The following is a 14,081-nucleotide window of genomic DNA, read 5'->3' as shown; positions in this document are numbered from 1 at the left end:
TTTATAAATAAATAATATAAATATTTTTCATTATCGAGAAAAATGTGTTTTAATTTTTAGACAGTATTTCAGTTATGACATAATAAATGTGTTTTAATTTTTAAACAATCTCGTAACATTATGAATTTGATTGGCTATTACAATTGTATTCCTTAAAACTAACCCACAATATATTATTGGAAAAATCAAATTATCTTCATATGATTAAAAAAACTAGTTAATTACATTAAATGTCATGTTACTTATATTCTGACAATACCGAGATGTCCTTATCATGAAACAAAAATTAATAACTCATACAAAAAGTAATGGAACTCGTAAAAAAAACATTATAATGGCATGACCAAAAGTAAAATATTATCTGAAATTAGGATAAGATAAGGATTAAATGAACTAATAATAACTAAAATTTATTATGATTAAGAAAAACATATTTTTATATTGTTTATAAATAATAATGGAAAGAGTAATTGTTTTCTTTTACGAGCCAACATTGAAAAAATACAGGTAGGATTAATTTTGTTTACTTAGAGAACATAAATGGATGAAAAAAACAATAATAATATGTAGGTAGAAGAACAATATTATAAAAATGAAGTTTTTGACATTATTTAATCTAAAAAATAATTTCGAGATTTAATATATTTTATTAATATTTTCAAATTTTCTTACATTGAGAGGCAATCAATTAGAGAAAACTTAAGATATTTGTCTCCTAAGTTATGTTTAATGTAATAGATTCAAAAGAAGTTGAAAGTGACAAGAATAAGAGAAGAAGGGTTATTCAATCAAAACTTTTTCCAAATTTAAAGATGCATAAAATAGAAAAGATTGTAAAGAATCGTCCACAAAAGAATTTTTTCAAGAAAAAGGGAAAAATGTTTGACACCGTTAAACAGAAATGAAATCTGTGTGTTGTGTTGTATGGCTGAAACAAGAAGACCCAAATGCATTAGGCAGAGACAGTTTGAAGATAGTTTATAAGAACAAGAAGCCAAATTGTAAATGATTCTGTAAGATGAGAGATTGCCCTTTCTCTTAACTTTTCCCTTCTTCAAATCCAATCCCGATCCATGCAAATGGGTACATCTCTCATGCATTTTCTGAAATATACTTATCAAAAACTTCTTTTTTAATTTATAATTACAACCAAACAGTAACTATTCCTGCAGCTATAAGGGAGAACAATACAATGTTTTCATATGATCTTTTTGCATATTTCTCAGTTTTTTAATCAGTTTGTTATTCTTTAATATCGATTTGATTTTAGTAATCCTGACCATTTGTTCCGTAGCATGTTTTGAAGGGCAAAATTATTAATCTTGAACTGTGTTTATTATCCAGCATCCCAGGACCATTGTTGTTCCACTCAGCTTCTTGACGGAGATGGTACAATGAACGTTGCCGGAATCGAAAACTTCATGAAAGAAGTTAAATTAGGTGAATGTGGGCTTTCCTATGCCGTAGTTTCTATAATGGGTCCTCAAAGTAGTGGTATATTTTCTATTCTTCGTTATCTCAAGCATATATACATTATAATATACGAAGAGGTGATGAATTCCATTCCTAACGAAACCATGTTTACCCATTGTCTTGTTTGGTTTGAACAGGCAAGAGTACACTCTTAAATTCTTTGTTTAATACCAACTTCAGAGAGATGGATGCATTTAAAGGAAGGCATGTTTTTACAACTCCCATCTATCTCTTAGACCTTGCACATTTAGCAAAGTGGTAAACTGAACTTGTTTTCAGGTCTCAAACAACCAAAGGAATTTGGATGGCTAAATGTGTTGGCATAGAGCCTTGTACACTTGTGATGGATTTGGAGGGTACAGATGGAAGAGAGCGTGGAGAGGTGTTTTCTGCACCTTAACTTACTTTGATCATTGTGATCATGGTTCAGAGTCTGTTGCCTTTTGTCATTTGCATTTTTATTTTATATCATTAACTTCACTGCACACATGTCGATGTGTTTGTATCTCCAGTGAAACATAGTACAACGTACCTTTTTTTCATTATAATTTACAGTACTCTTAATTTTATTTTATTTTTTGGCCATGTTAAATGAGAGGATTCAATTAGCTATCAGATTTATTACATTTATGCATGTTAGAAAGTTGACTATTCTAGACCTCTGGGTCTGCATTTCCTTAGAAAAAATTAGGACAAGGAGAGATTATACTTCTGCCTTTGGTTGTTTCTCCATTATGCTGAAATTGTCTTTCCCTCAGGATGACACTGCATTTGAAAAGCAGAGTGCTTTATTTGCTTTGGCTATTTCTGATATAGTGCTAATAAACATGTGAGTTCTTTCTTGTCTCTTCTTCCTTGGACATATTTACTACAGACTTGTACAAGAAAATTTCAAGTCTGTGTAGTTGCTGTCTTCTTTTAGTTTCCTTTAAGTCAAATTTTCTTTCTCTGTGCAACTGATTTTTCCTCCACTTTACTATTTGTGAAGGTGGTGCCATGACATTGGCCGCGAACAAGCTGCAAATAAGCCTCTTTTAAAAACTGTGTTTCAGGTATCATTCAACAGCCAATTAACTGCAGGCAGCATTTGCAATCTTGCGAGTTGTTAATTGTTATTTATCTAATTGGATGCTAGTATTTGCTTTCAGGTCATGATGAGATTGTTTAGTCCACGCAAAACAACATTGCTGTTTGTCATACGTGACAAGACAAAGGTGTCAAAGCAAAAAGCTACACCTTGTTTTTCTAATTCTAAATATTTTCCAGTATTTCATGTTTTTTTATTGTCTGTATATCCTTATTTACTATGTGATTAACCTTTTCCTTTCATAGACACCGCTTGAAAATTTAGAGCCTGTTTTGCGAGAAGATATTCAGAAGGTAAATCAGTCGTGTCACGTTTTTATATGATGTTATTAGAGAGGTATCCAAATTTTTTGTTCACCTTGATTTCTCTACTTTTTACATGGCAGATATGGGACTCTGTTCCTAAACCAGAGGCCCATAAGGAAACCCCATTAAGTGATTTTTTCATTGTAAGATCATCATTCCTTTTTGAATCAGTAAACTTTACTAATAATGTTTGCTTATGCATAGTAGAATTGTATTGGACTTTTATAGTAATTCTTTGCACTTGGATACCAATGACCAGGTTGAAGTTGTTGCTCTTTCTAGTTTCGAAGAAAAGGAAGAACAATTTAAGGAACAGGTGTGAATTGTGCACTAGCTTCCTTCTGATTTCGATGTTGTTGGTATTGAATGAGTAGTTATCAGAATGTGTCTGATGTGGCTCACTGTATATACATAAAATTGTATTAGTTTAGCTTTCATAGAGTAAAACAAAGTTAATCCATTTGCTTATGTTATTATTGATTTATTTAAAATTTAGGTTGCCAGCTTGAGGAAACGATTCCAGCATTCTATCGCTCCAGGTGGCCTTGCAGGGGATCGGCGTGGAGTAGTTCCTGCTTCTGGCTTTTCTTTTAGTGCTCAGGAAATCTGGAAAATCATTAAGGAGAATAAGGATCTCGACCTTCCCGCACACAAGGTAGATAAGCAGAGGTTATGGTGCCACTGTTTTTGTTTTACACGTATGTCGGTTTTATTAATTATATATGATCTAACCACTTGTAGGTCATGGTTGCTACTGTTCGATGTGAAGAAATTGCTAATGAGAAATATGACCTTCTTGTTTCAAATAAGGTATTTACAATTTCTTTTTGTTTAGTTGTCCAACACCTGACAATCTTAAGTACTAATGCCATGGAAATTACTTTATAATTACTGCTCAGGACTGGTGTGAATTGAAAGAGGCTGTGCAATCTGGCCCTATTTCTGGTTTTGGGAAAAATCTCAATTCACTCCTTACCGCTTGTCTTTCAGAGTGAGTATGGGCTAATTGTATGACATTTTTTGTGGCTCGTTTATTGACTTCCATGCAAATGCATTATTATAAGCTTTCTGCTAAATCATGGAGCTCTAAACTATTTCTGTTTGGAAATATTAGAGTCTTTGCTTTGTTGTTTGATTGAATCCTTGGTTTTCTTTATAAGTTGTCCTTTGTGATTGGATTGATTATGAATTCAACTTCTGAAACAACCACTTTCCATACGCAAGAGAAATGCTGCAAACAACAACCCTCTTTCTTACTTTCTTGAAGTGAGAAGCCCTTTCGTACTGGGATACATATTACTACTATTATTATTATTAAGATTAGTAGTATTATTATTACTACTTAGAAGTAGATATTAATTACAAAGAATTAAAGACGGCAATAGATCTTCATTTTAAACAAGAAAAAGAAACTGAGAGAATATGGACTGATGTCATCAGCGAGGAATGATTTTTGTTGCCCAAGGTAGTCGAAGGAGGATGAATATTCACTTCATGGTGTTACTGTTTCTTACCTCACGGTTTTATACTTTCAAGGGCAATTTTATTGCTATGATGTTACACGGTAACTTAAAAAATAAAATGCAGTTCAAGATAAAATCTCAGAAGTTTGTTGTATTTATGCTGCATTGTTACAAAGCTACAAACAAGACTGAAGAGAAGTACAAGAGATAAAGAGATAAAGAGAAAAAGAATGAATATATTATTGGTAAATGAAATGCGAACAGAAAAGAAGAGATTTCTCTTGTTGGCCTTTCCTTTAAAAATGGCTTCCCTTTCTACAACTGAACTACTCTTAAGTCCCCATAGGTATAAGTTTAGGATGAATCTTGTTCAACTATTAAAGTTGAGCCCTACTGCTAGAACCGCCTAACAACTCTATGACTATTTTTTAACTATTTCTTTAGCTTCCAGGGACCTGTCATGCATGTTGAAACATTATATGAAAATGACTTGATTTTTTTGAAGGCAAATTGAGATATTTTCTTTTGCCCTAGATATGATGCTGAAGCCAATTATTTTGACGAAGGTGTCAGAACGGCAAAACAAAAGCAACTCCAAGAAAAACTGTTGCAAGTAATTCTTCTTAAGTTCATTCTTGCACAATCATGGTTTGTTATCATTAATTTCATGTAAACATAAATGAAATGGTGATTAGAGAACGAGAAACCAAAATTAATGATATTGAAATAAGGCTAACTAATTAAGATACTGGACTGTTGGTCGTGTTTATTTTTATTGAATGTTTTCGTAGCGTAGTCATAATTCTTAGATCTAAAATGCTGCTTCGCTTAATGCCTTTTCAATTGGTTAGCTTGTCCAACCAGCATTCCAAAGTGCGCTAGGACATGTAAGGTCCAAAGCTTTTGATAAGTTCAAGGCAGCATTTGACAAGGCTTTGAATGGAGGGGAAGCGTTTTCTTCTGCTGCTAATACATGCGTGGAGTCTTGTATGGCTAAGTTTGATGAAGGATGTGCAGGTATTGAGTCATATATGCCTCAGTATGATGAAGGATGTCAGTGAATTACAATTTGACACCAAAATGTTATTCTTGTAGATGTTGTCATTGAAATAGCTGACTGGGATACATCTAAAGTGAGGGAGAAGCTGCGGCGTGATGTTGATGCACATGTCTCATCTGTCCGTGCATCTAAGATATCAGAACTAGTTTCATCATATGAGGTACATGTCTAACATTGTTCATTCATGCTTTATTTTGAGAGAATTTTAGCTCAATGTTTGTGTTGGGCCAAATAGACCAATGGTTGAAATCTTGTAGGTGGCCATTTTAAATTAGAACTAAAAGAGAGTTTCTACTACAGTTATCGGGGAGAAAAAAGGGCAAAGTGATGGTTTCATACAATGTATTTATCTCATTATGTTGCCAATTAATAATGGCCAGTCAAAGTTTATGTGAAGTTTTTTTCTTAGTGATACTTGGTAGAAGTTTGCTGTGTTTATATACGAGAGTGGCTAACTTCCTAGGAAGTTTGCTGATAGTAGTACGCTTGCAGGAAAAACTGAAGGAAGCATTATCTGCACCTGTTGAAACTCTATTGGATGGAGCTAATAATGATACTTGGTCATCGATAAGGAAACTTCTTAATCGTGAGACTCTATCAGCTGTTTCTGGGTTCTCTGCAGAACTTGACAGATATGATATGGATGAAGAAACAAAAAAGAGCATGATTGTGACTTTAGAGGATTATGCAAAGGGTGTGATAGAAGCCAGGGCTAGGGAAGAGGCTAGCAGAGTTCTAATCCGTATGAAGGACAGGTATGAACCTCATGTTAAGTTGACTTATTAAGTTCTACATTAGAGGCACTTATCATAAATTTCAATGCAGGTTTATGACATTGTTTAGTCATGATTCTGATTCAATGCCTCGTATTTGGACGGGTAAAGAAGATATTCGAGCCATCACAAAGTCTTCCCGCTCTGAAGTATGATATATAATTAAGATTCACATATTGTTAGCCGAGTTTCTACTGCATTTGAGATTGAGATACCCTTTTAACCAAATTTATTCGTTTACAGTGCTTGAAGTTGCTGTCTGTAATGGCTGTACTTCGTTTGGCTGATGCTGATGATATTTATGATATAGAGAAAACATTAACAGTCGCATTGGCAGATTCATCAAGCGATTCTGGTAAAGATAAGAGCATCACGACACTCGATCCACTGGCTTCAAGCACTTGGGAGCAGGTGCAATTTTGTTCTTGCTACATCATATTTGATAAATGATAGATCAGAAATGCAATCTATGAAGATAATAAACAGGTATTTCTCTTCTCCTGATCTGGTATCAGGGTGAGAACAGAACTAGTGGAGCCTGAGTGTATGGAAATAACAGAAAGTGAGAAGGCAAGCTGGTACAAACTGGATCAGAAGTTGATCTGTAATCGAAAGATTGCACGAAACTATTGACCTGAGTCACTCGTCACTTGAGGGATTCTGACAATCCTCTCTATACGACAGTCTATAACACACCACGTACATTACCTTTTCCATCATTTCTTCCAATTTGTTGAGTCTAGCTTGCAAGTTGAACCAAGTTTCTTGCATGTCTTGGTCCTCGCTGCACTGAATCCAATCTTACCTCCATTCTCGTAGATACTGGACACCATTGGCACCTTTTTATCCTATGTGAATGTGTGTCCGCAACTCCTGGACAGAAATCAATACCACTTGGGTATCCGAGGAAGCGGCAAACAAAATACAAGAATAATAGAAATTTACTTAAGATATAGAATAAACAAATACCTAGGTAGTTTGAGAGACCCGACGCCATCCCCACAACAACTTCAAAATCCTGTCTGTTAATCTTCCCCTCTCTATTTATAACCTCCCTATTAATGATTAATGGACTAATTTGTTAGTATTGGTTATCTATTTCGTATTCATTTACAAAGACAATCTCCTCCTCCCAATAATTTCCTTATATTCTTCACTTCCTGCCACTTGAGCTAATTCTCTTCACTTTTGTATTCACATAATCAGCAGGACTTGAGTGTGATTCTGATCCACTTAAAAGTCTTAGAATTAACTCCACAAAACCACTTTGTGAAGTAAAAGTTGTCCTAATCTTATAAGGACTACAACAGTCATATCTCTAGTAAGATAATTTCTGGTATTATCTCTGGATTTGCTCTTAAAGTTTAATATTACATGGTCCTTCATTCCTAACATAAATAAAAATGCATAGAAAATTACTTAGTGCTGTCTTGTGAATTGGTTATTGTGTATTTTAGGCTAAAGAAGTTGGTGTTTAGATATCTTGCACGTTCTAATGATTTGGAAATATTTTCTATCCTTGTGACTGAACATTTGTTGTGATTTAATTTTCTTTGAAGGTTCCAACCTCTAAAACATTGATCACACCTGTCCAGTGCAAATCATTGTGGAAGCAATTCAAGACAGAGACAGAATATACTGTCTCTCAGGCCATTGCTGCACAGGCATAAAATTCTCTCCATTCTTTTTATGATTTTCAAGGTTCTTCTATTCATCGGAAACATATTAAAGAAAAATTATTAGAAATACAAATGCTATGAATTTATTTTCGTTAATATCTATTTTAAAGCAGTAGAATAAGTCAACTAGTTTTCGTGTGTGAAAGAAATGGAGCTAGGCTACACTTTTATGCTGCTTGCAGTTGAGGATAAAGTTGTGTTATGACCTTAAGGTCATGGATTTAAATCCTGAAAACAGTCTATCTGCATGTTGGGATTCCCCGAGTTGCTTATATTTATACCCAAAAGACTGGTCTTTTATGGTCTTGCTTAGTTCCGTGTGTAAAGGTTACATTGTTACTTGCTAACTAGGGGACATAATTGGTTTGATAAACATTATGGATGAATATTATGGGACCATATTGTTTGGTTGACTGATCAAACGTTTTACTAACAAATTGATGATGAAATTTCTTTTTAATTTCAGGAAGCCAACAATCGTAGCAACAATTGGTTACCTCCACCATGGGCAATTGTTGCTCTGCTTATTCTTGGATTTAATGAATTTATGACAATTTTAAGGTGGATTCTAACTTTACCTTTTGATATCTTTCTGACTTCTTCCTTTGAAAGAAAATAAGGCTCCGTTTTTGTTCGCTCTTAATCTCCATCTATCTTCTCTGTTCTAGGATGCTTTTGCATGTACCCTAATTAAACTCACTGAAATAAATATTAGGTTGAGCCCCATAAGGAAGCCAAAAGACCAGTTTACCTCATAACAAACTAACTACAACATCCTTGAAAATTCTCTTACTGCTTTCCAACCTTGTGATCAATCAACAACATATATTGCAATCTGCCAAAGAGCTTTGCCCTCTTTACTTGTCCCAAAACCTCGGGAATGGCATGTGTGGAAGTGCTGCTAACTCGCTAGACACATTTAGCATTCATAAAATACAAAAAAGAGCCCACATTTTTGTTACTTATACTGCCTAGCAGTTGAACAGTACAAAATGAGTTAACGGTTTTGAGAACTTAGTTCAACACCCTTTGTATTTATGAAGCTACCGGTACTCATTAACGATAAATTGTCAAGGGGTGACTGCACCCACACAAAGAGGAAGTGTACCAGAATAACCTCCATAATTTGTGTTTTACATCAACTATTAAATGGGCATTTTCAAGAACATACCTACAGAAATTTCTTAACTTTTATCCAACTGTTTAGTTTAATTGATTTCACCCAAGTTTGCTTTTCTGTATGGCAGAAATCCCTTGTATATAGGTGTCATCTTTGTTGGCTATCTTCTCTTGAAATCCCTATGGGTGCAGCTTGACGTTGCGGGAGAATTTCAAAATGGAGCTGTGAGTACCTCTTGTGATTTGTTGTTCATTCTTAGATTTATGATAGTTGTTTGTTAGATCTTTCTATCCTGTTTATTAAGTTTGGTTATGAGCTGTAACAATTAGTATCTAGTTCAGCCAACGATCCGTTACCTACTATATTGAGTTCAGCTGTCGGAGTAATTTCAGGGAAGGTGTAGTTCATCTTCACGAAAGATTGTAAAAGATTCATTTTACTGGATATAAAATATGATCTTGATTTTTTTCATGTAAGATATGTAACATTTCTGGGCTTCCCCTAACATTAGTTTTAGAGAAGAGGTTAGTCAACTCATTGGACATGCCCGTACATGCTTGATTACTTGCATTTACTTATTAAACCTGGTGTTTGCCATATGATTTAAGTCTCTCGTGTTTCGCACTTTTACCAAACCTGGTGTGATAGATACAGTAGAGCATACCATAGTAGCTTGTGTTTTATAGGATGTGTATTGTATCCTAATGTTTTCTTTTTTTTTCAGCTTCCAGGAATCATCTCCTTGTCTAGCAAGTTTGTTCCAGTTATCATGAACCTTGTGAGAAAACTAGCAGAGGAGGCACAGAATGCTGCAGCCGATGACCATAGTGGAAATTCATCAAAACGCTATGAGAGGCCTGTTCCTTCTGGTAGAGTTACATCATCGAGTTCTTCTTCTCGTCTGACTTCTTTGGGTAATCGAACTGACTCAACCGAGTCTATCAGTCCATTAAAAGAAGAGTAGGTAAAGGTAGTTATCTAACTGAAAAGCAAACTATCCTGTTGAAGGGTGGTAGGGTCTGCAGAGTTTTTCCCTGTTCACAGATTTATGACTTGTGATCATTTTTAAAGACATTAAAAGGTATGATTTTTGTGCAAATGCCGCACATGGGGACTGTTTGTTACGAGGCTCACGTTGAAATACAAGTCTCTTCCAGTTAGGTTCTTTAGTTACTATGGGAAGTTAGGTTGTGAATTTTTTCATACTGGCAGTGCATTCAATCTTGAGTGTAAGAGTTGAATGTGGTCTGAGTGTATCTTTCTGAAAGTTTAATGTTGGAGTCGTGTGTTTATATTAGATTTTTAAGATTTTGACTGATGCAACTGTATGTAAGATCATTTTTCTGCCAAATTGGTTATCATGCAATACGATGTTTAATGTAGTGACTGTTTTCTATCAGCTTGTTTGGGTTCGGCATACTAGACACAGTCTTGTATTGTAAAAAATTTCAGGATTATTTTTTATGCCTGAACAAATAATGACAACAAAATCCTGTGGTTAACAAGTACTTGCGGGCTAAAAGTTAAACTGTAATTTGTAAACATGTCTAGACTATAAACTTAAATAAGGTACAAAATAACTTTTTGAATACTCAAATTGTTCATGTTTATTTCAAGCAAATTGATATTTCAACGATCCATTGGTTACTCGATAGTTATTTGATAGTAAACTAGATATATAACTTGTGAATAGTTGATAGTTTACTAATTTTGCAACCTTCTTTTAGTTTGATATATTTGATCGGATTTGAAAGCATAATTTTGTTATTAGAGTTTGAAAGTAAAGAGTAACTTGATTAATAGTTTGTTTGGAAAAATTTCTTTCACCAAGTTATTTTTGGAAGATAAAAATACGAGAGAGAAAATTAAATTAATTTATACAAATTAAAAGTAAAAATTTATTTAGGAAATAATACAAAAGAGTTAAATTAAATGATATATAAATCAACTTTTATATATACAAACAATTATGGAAACGATTGTCTACACATGTCTAAATAGAAATATTAAAAAAACACTTTTTGACTTACAGCCATGACATAAAAAAAAGTGATTGATAACACTCCATGATTTATCAACTTAGACGAAACTGGATAATACACAATACTAGGAAATGTCATCTGGAATTTTTTAACTCTTAATTGTTAGGTTTAATGGTACTTTTAATTTATTAGTCATGACTAATGTATAATTTTTATTTTCTGATAATTAAAAGTTAGTTTCCCAACTCTTAAATTTTTATTTTATTTTCAAATACTTGAGATTTTACCATATGATTTGAGCTATATGAAATCATTTGAACGAATTGGTGAAATTTTAATATACTTTGGAAACATTTATGATAAGTGAGAATAGGGATTTCAAGGAACAAAAATCTAAAGATTTATGATTTAGATTTTAAGTGGAAGATAAAATGAACATTTGGAGACTATTTTACATAGAGGATATGACTTAATTGTAATAATTAAGGTAATGAAATAAAGTATTTTATTTGAAATCATTGAAAATTCATTCAAAACAATAACATAAAGATATCATGTAAATGTTAATTTTGTTCCCCAAATGTTTGGTTGAGACCACTTTGATCCTTGATGAATAATGGTCTCTGAATTATAGAAAGTGACAGAAAAATTACCCTTGTATGGACAAATAACTTTCCAGCCTCAATTTTCATTTTATATTGAAATAAAAAAAGAAAACATAAACAGGAGAGAAAGTTGTGTTTTACAGATACAAGAAAATAGCAGAGAATGATTTATATTACACCAACTCAGATGCTTCTTCAGAATCAGACAATGGTAACAGGGTGCAGAAGCCAAGCATGTGACCATTTAGGCATACATAATACTCGACACAATCTTCATAGGAACCCAACCTGCAACTAGCACTTTGAGGAATCATATTGGCTTGCAGCATGTTCCACAACTTTGCTTTACAATAAGGACAGACTTCTGTTGGATGGAACTTGGCACTTTTCTTGATAAGCATTTTCTTGACCTTTGAAGCTGAAAATGACTTAAAAACTCCTCGGAAGAACCCTATGTCCCCCTCTTCACCTTGGTCCAGATGCTCGCAAGGATCAGATACATACAAAACATCAGTTCTGCATTGTGGCAAGAGAAAGCTCCTTCCAGATGTTCTAGAAAACCGTGTCTGATAAACAAAATGACCAGGAATGTGAATGTTGGTAAACAAACCACCTTTTTTGCTTCCTGCACAGTAGATAAGCAGCTTCCCTAGGGCTCTCCAGTTCCCATCAACACTGTGACTCCCGCTAGACTGCAGATCAAGCATCATTTTTGGAGCTCTTGTTCGACAAAACTCTTTCCACAGAACTCGTTTGGCAAAATCATCAAACCATTTGCATGCACATGACAGAGCAGCAATTAGCTTTGGATTCCAATTCAAATGATAAAATACTAAGAATATCACATCTTCAGTTAAATGTCCTTTAGTGCATTGACAGCTAGCTGAATGTATGCATCGGTACTGCTTTGCGAGGATCATTCTCTTCACCTGCCAAAACTGGAAGGAAAATCACAAGTTTATGGCAACCCTTTTGTTGGAATACTAACTTTATGCAGATTAATAATTTCAAATTTTCAAAATTACAAATCTGAAGCATATGCCAATGCCATACAAGAATCAATAATTCATCTGTTCAGGTTGATCACTAAAGTACTCAAAGAAAAAGAAAATATAAATACTTCTCCTCCTTCCCTTAATCAGGTATACATGTCACAGACTTCCACGGTACTATTACTTCACCCACTCACTAGTCAACAATTCATAAAACACCATATTCTTCTCCCGATTCCAACCACAATTGGAGCAATATATACACATTATGCTGCATTACCACAAATCATCTCCGGCAACTATGCTTATGAACGCTAGAAAAGGTTCAGTGCATAAACACAATTTTCACTTCAAAACAGTGACATTGCAGTTGTGAATTGTAAAACAGTAGCCCAATCCCAAAAATCTCAGATAGACAAAATTATCGGACACCCCCATAGAGTGCAGGATGCCCCCAATTCGATATTTAATAGAATCCGCAGTCAATATGAGAAATTTACAACGACCCTCGACTCAGGAATCGCCAAAAGAAATGGAGAGTAAATGGATTATTTGATTGGGGCAAGAAATTCGAAACTTTTCGACTGACCTTAGCCTCAGCTTATTTGATCCGTGACCACCAAACCCTAGAGATATCCAACTGCGCATGCAAATGAAAAGCTGAATTGAAGGATTGTGGAAGCAGAAGCACGCAATTGCAACTTGAGCTTGCTTTTGCTTCAATGGAAGGGCAATTTAGTCCATAAAAGCAGAGAATACTTTGAGGTAGTTGTCTGAAAAGAAAAAACGTGGTAGAACTAAGAACACTTTGGTTGGGTTTATTTTATGTGTGTTCTTGACATGTCTTGTTCGACAAATTATACTCTAAGAAATTATTTTAAAATAATTGCTATTTATTATACAATTTCTTAATAATAAATGTTTTATATATAGTGATACAGGAACTATACTTATAAGTTATAAGGTTACCAGTTAATAGTGTTTTTAATCTCTAGAAAATTATCAGATTTTTTGTTTTAATTTATAACCTTTGAAATATTAACTTTAGTTTTTTTTTTGTACTTTTTGAAATATCTAAAGTTGGGTAAATATTTCTGTCTAGAACCTTGATTTTTAATTTCAAAGATTTGAATTATATTGCTATCGTGATATATTTTAATTACAATAGTAAGTAACATAATATATTCAATTTGGTAGACTTTAGCTTAAACATGAAAGCAAAATACATATTTCTTCCAATTTAATATATTCTATTTAAGAGGATACTTTTTTGTGTATTATTATTTTTAATCAATAAACTGACCCATTTATCAGCAAATTTTCAAGGATTTAATAAAAAGATTTAGAAAAATAAAACCTAATACATCTGTTTTGCAGGTTTAACTAATACTAGGCAAAACAAAAAGCACCGTTCAGACCAACATAGGAATTTGTTTGCATCTGTCATCAAGTTCAATATCGTCTATAGACAAAGATAAAAAATAATTTACAAATAATCACCTTTTTCAATATATTTAAATAAATTTGGAATTAAATCTAAGT

At 33.6% G+C, this 14,081-nt stretch overlaps 2 protein-coding genes across 2 annotated transcripts; one reads left to right on the top strand and one right to left on the bottom strand.

Annotated features, from left to right (window-relative positions):
- Positions 1-1,752: 1,752 nt before the first annotated feature.
- Positions 1,753-10,353, top strand: LOC124843826 (protein ROOT HAIR DEFECTIVE 3 homolog 1-like). The gene is made up of 20 exons (XM_047320652.2): positions 1,753-1,855; positions 2,232-2,302; positions 2,462-2,525; positions 2,622-2,687; positions 2,806-2,853; positions 2,946-3,008; positions 3,125-3,181; positions 3,362-3,520; positions 3,607-3,675; positions 3,765-3,856; positions 4,863-4,941; positions 5,180-5,345; positions 5,424-5,548; positions 5,881-6,143; positions 6,214-6,310; positions 6,405-6,572; positions 7,721-7,825; positions 8,307-8,401; positions 9,088-9,184; positions 9,685-10,353. The coding sequence occupies exons 1-20, from the start codon at positions 1,778-1,780 to the stop codon at positions 9,922-9,924; spliced, it is 2,202 nt and encodes a 733-aa protein (XP_047176608.2). The 5' UTR covers positions 1,753-1,777; the 3' UTR covers positions 9,925-10,353.
- A 1,251-nt stretch (positions 10,354-11,604) lies between these two features.
- On the bottom strand, positions 11,605-13,352 carry LOC124843861 (EID1-like F-box protein 2). Its single transcript, XM_047320699.2, has 2 exons — positions 13,129-13,352; positions 11,605-12,485 (listed from the first exon to the last, which is right to left on the bottom strand). The coding sequence occupies exon 2, from the start codon at positions 12,465-12,467 to the stop codon at positions 11,721-11,723; it is 747 nt and encodes a 248-aa protein (XP_047176655.1). The 5' UTR covers positions 12,468-12,485; positions 13,129-13,352; the 3' UTR covers positions 11,605-11,720.
- Positions 13,353-14,081: the final 729 nt, after the last annotated feature.

This window comes from Vigna umbellata, chromosome 6 (assembly GCF_029865625.1).
Source record: "Vigna umbellata cultivar VRB3 chromosome 6, Vumbellata_1.0, whole genome shotgun sequence".
Taxonomy (NCBI): Eukaryota; Viridiplantae; Streptophyta; class Magnoliopsida; order Fabales; family Fabaceae; genus Vigna; species Vigna umbellata.
Note: the sequence above shows the minus strand (reverse complement) of the source record. Positions and strands in the feature narration are given on the sequence as shown.

Bases quoted from the DNA above. Each gene is read 5' to 3' on its own strand.
- LOC124843826 (XM_047320652.2), top strand. From the start codon at position 1,778: ATGGCTAAATGTGTTGGCATAGAGCCTTGTACACTTGTGATGGATTTG. The intron at 3,521-3,606 runs GTAGATAAGCAG...AACCACTTGTAG, and splicing joins TCGACCTTCCCGCACACAAG to GTCATGGTTGCTACTGTTCG. The intron at 6,573-7,720 runs GTGCAATTTTGT...TTTTCTTTGAAG, and splicing joins CTTCAAGCACTTGGGAGCAG to GTTCCAACCTCTAAAACATT.
- LOC124843861 (XM_047320699.2), bottom strand. From the start codon at position 12,467: ATGATCCTCGCAAAGCAGTACCGATGCATACATTCAGCTAGCTGTCAA.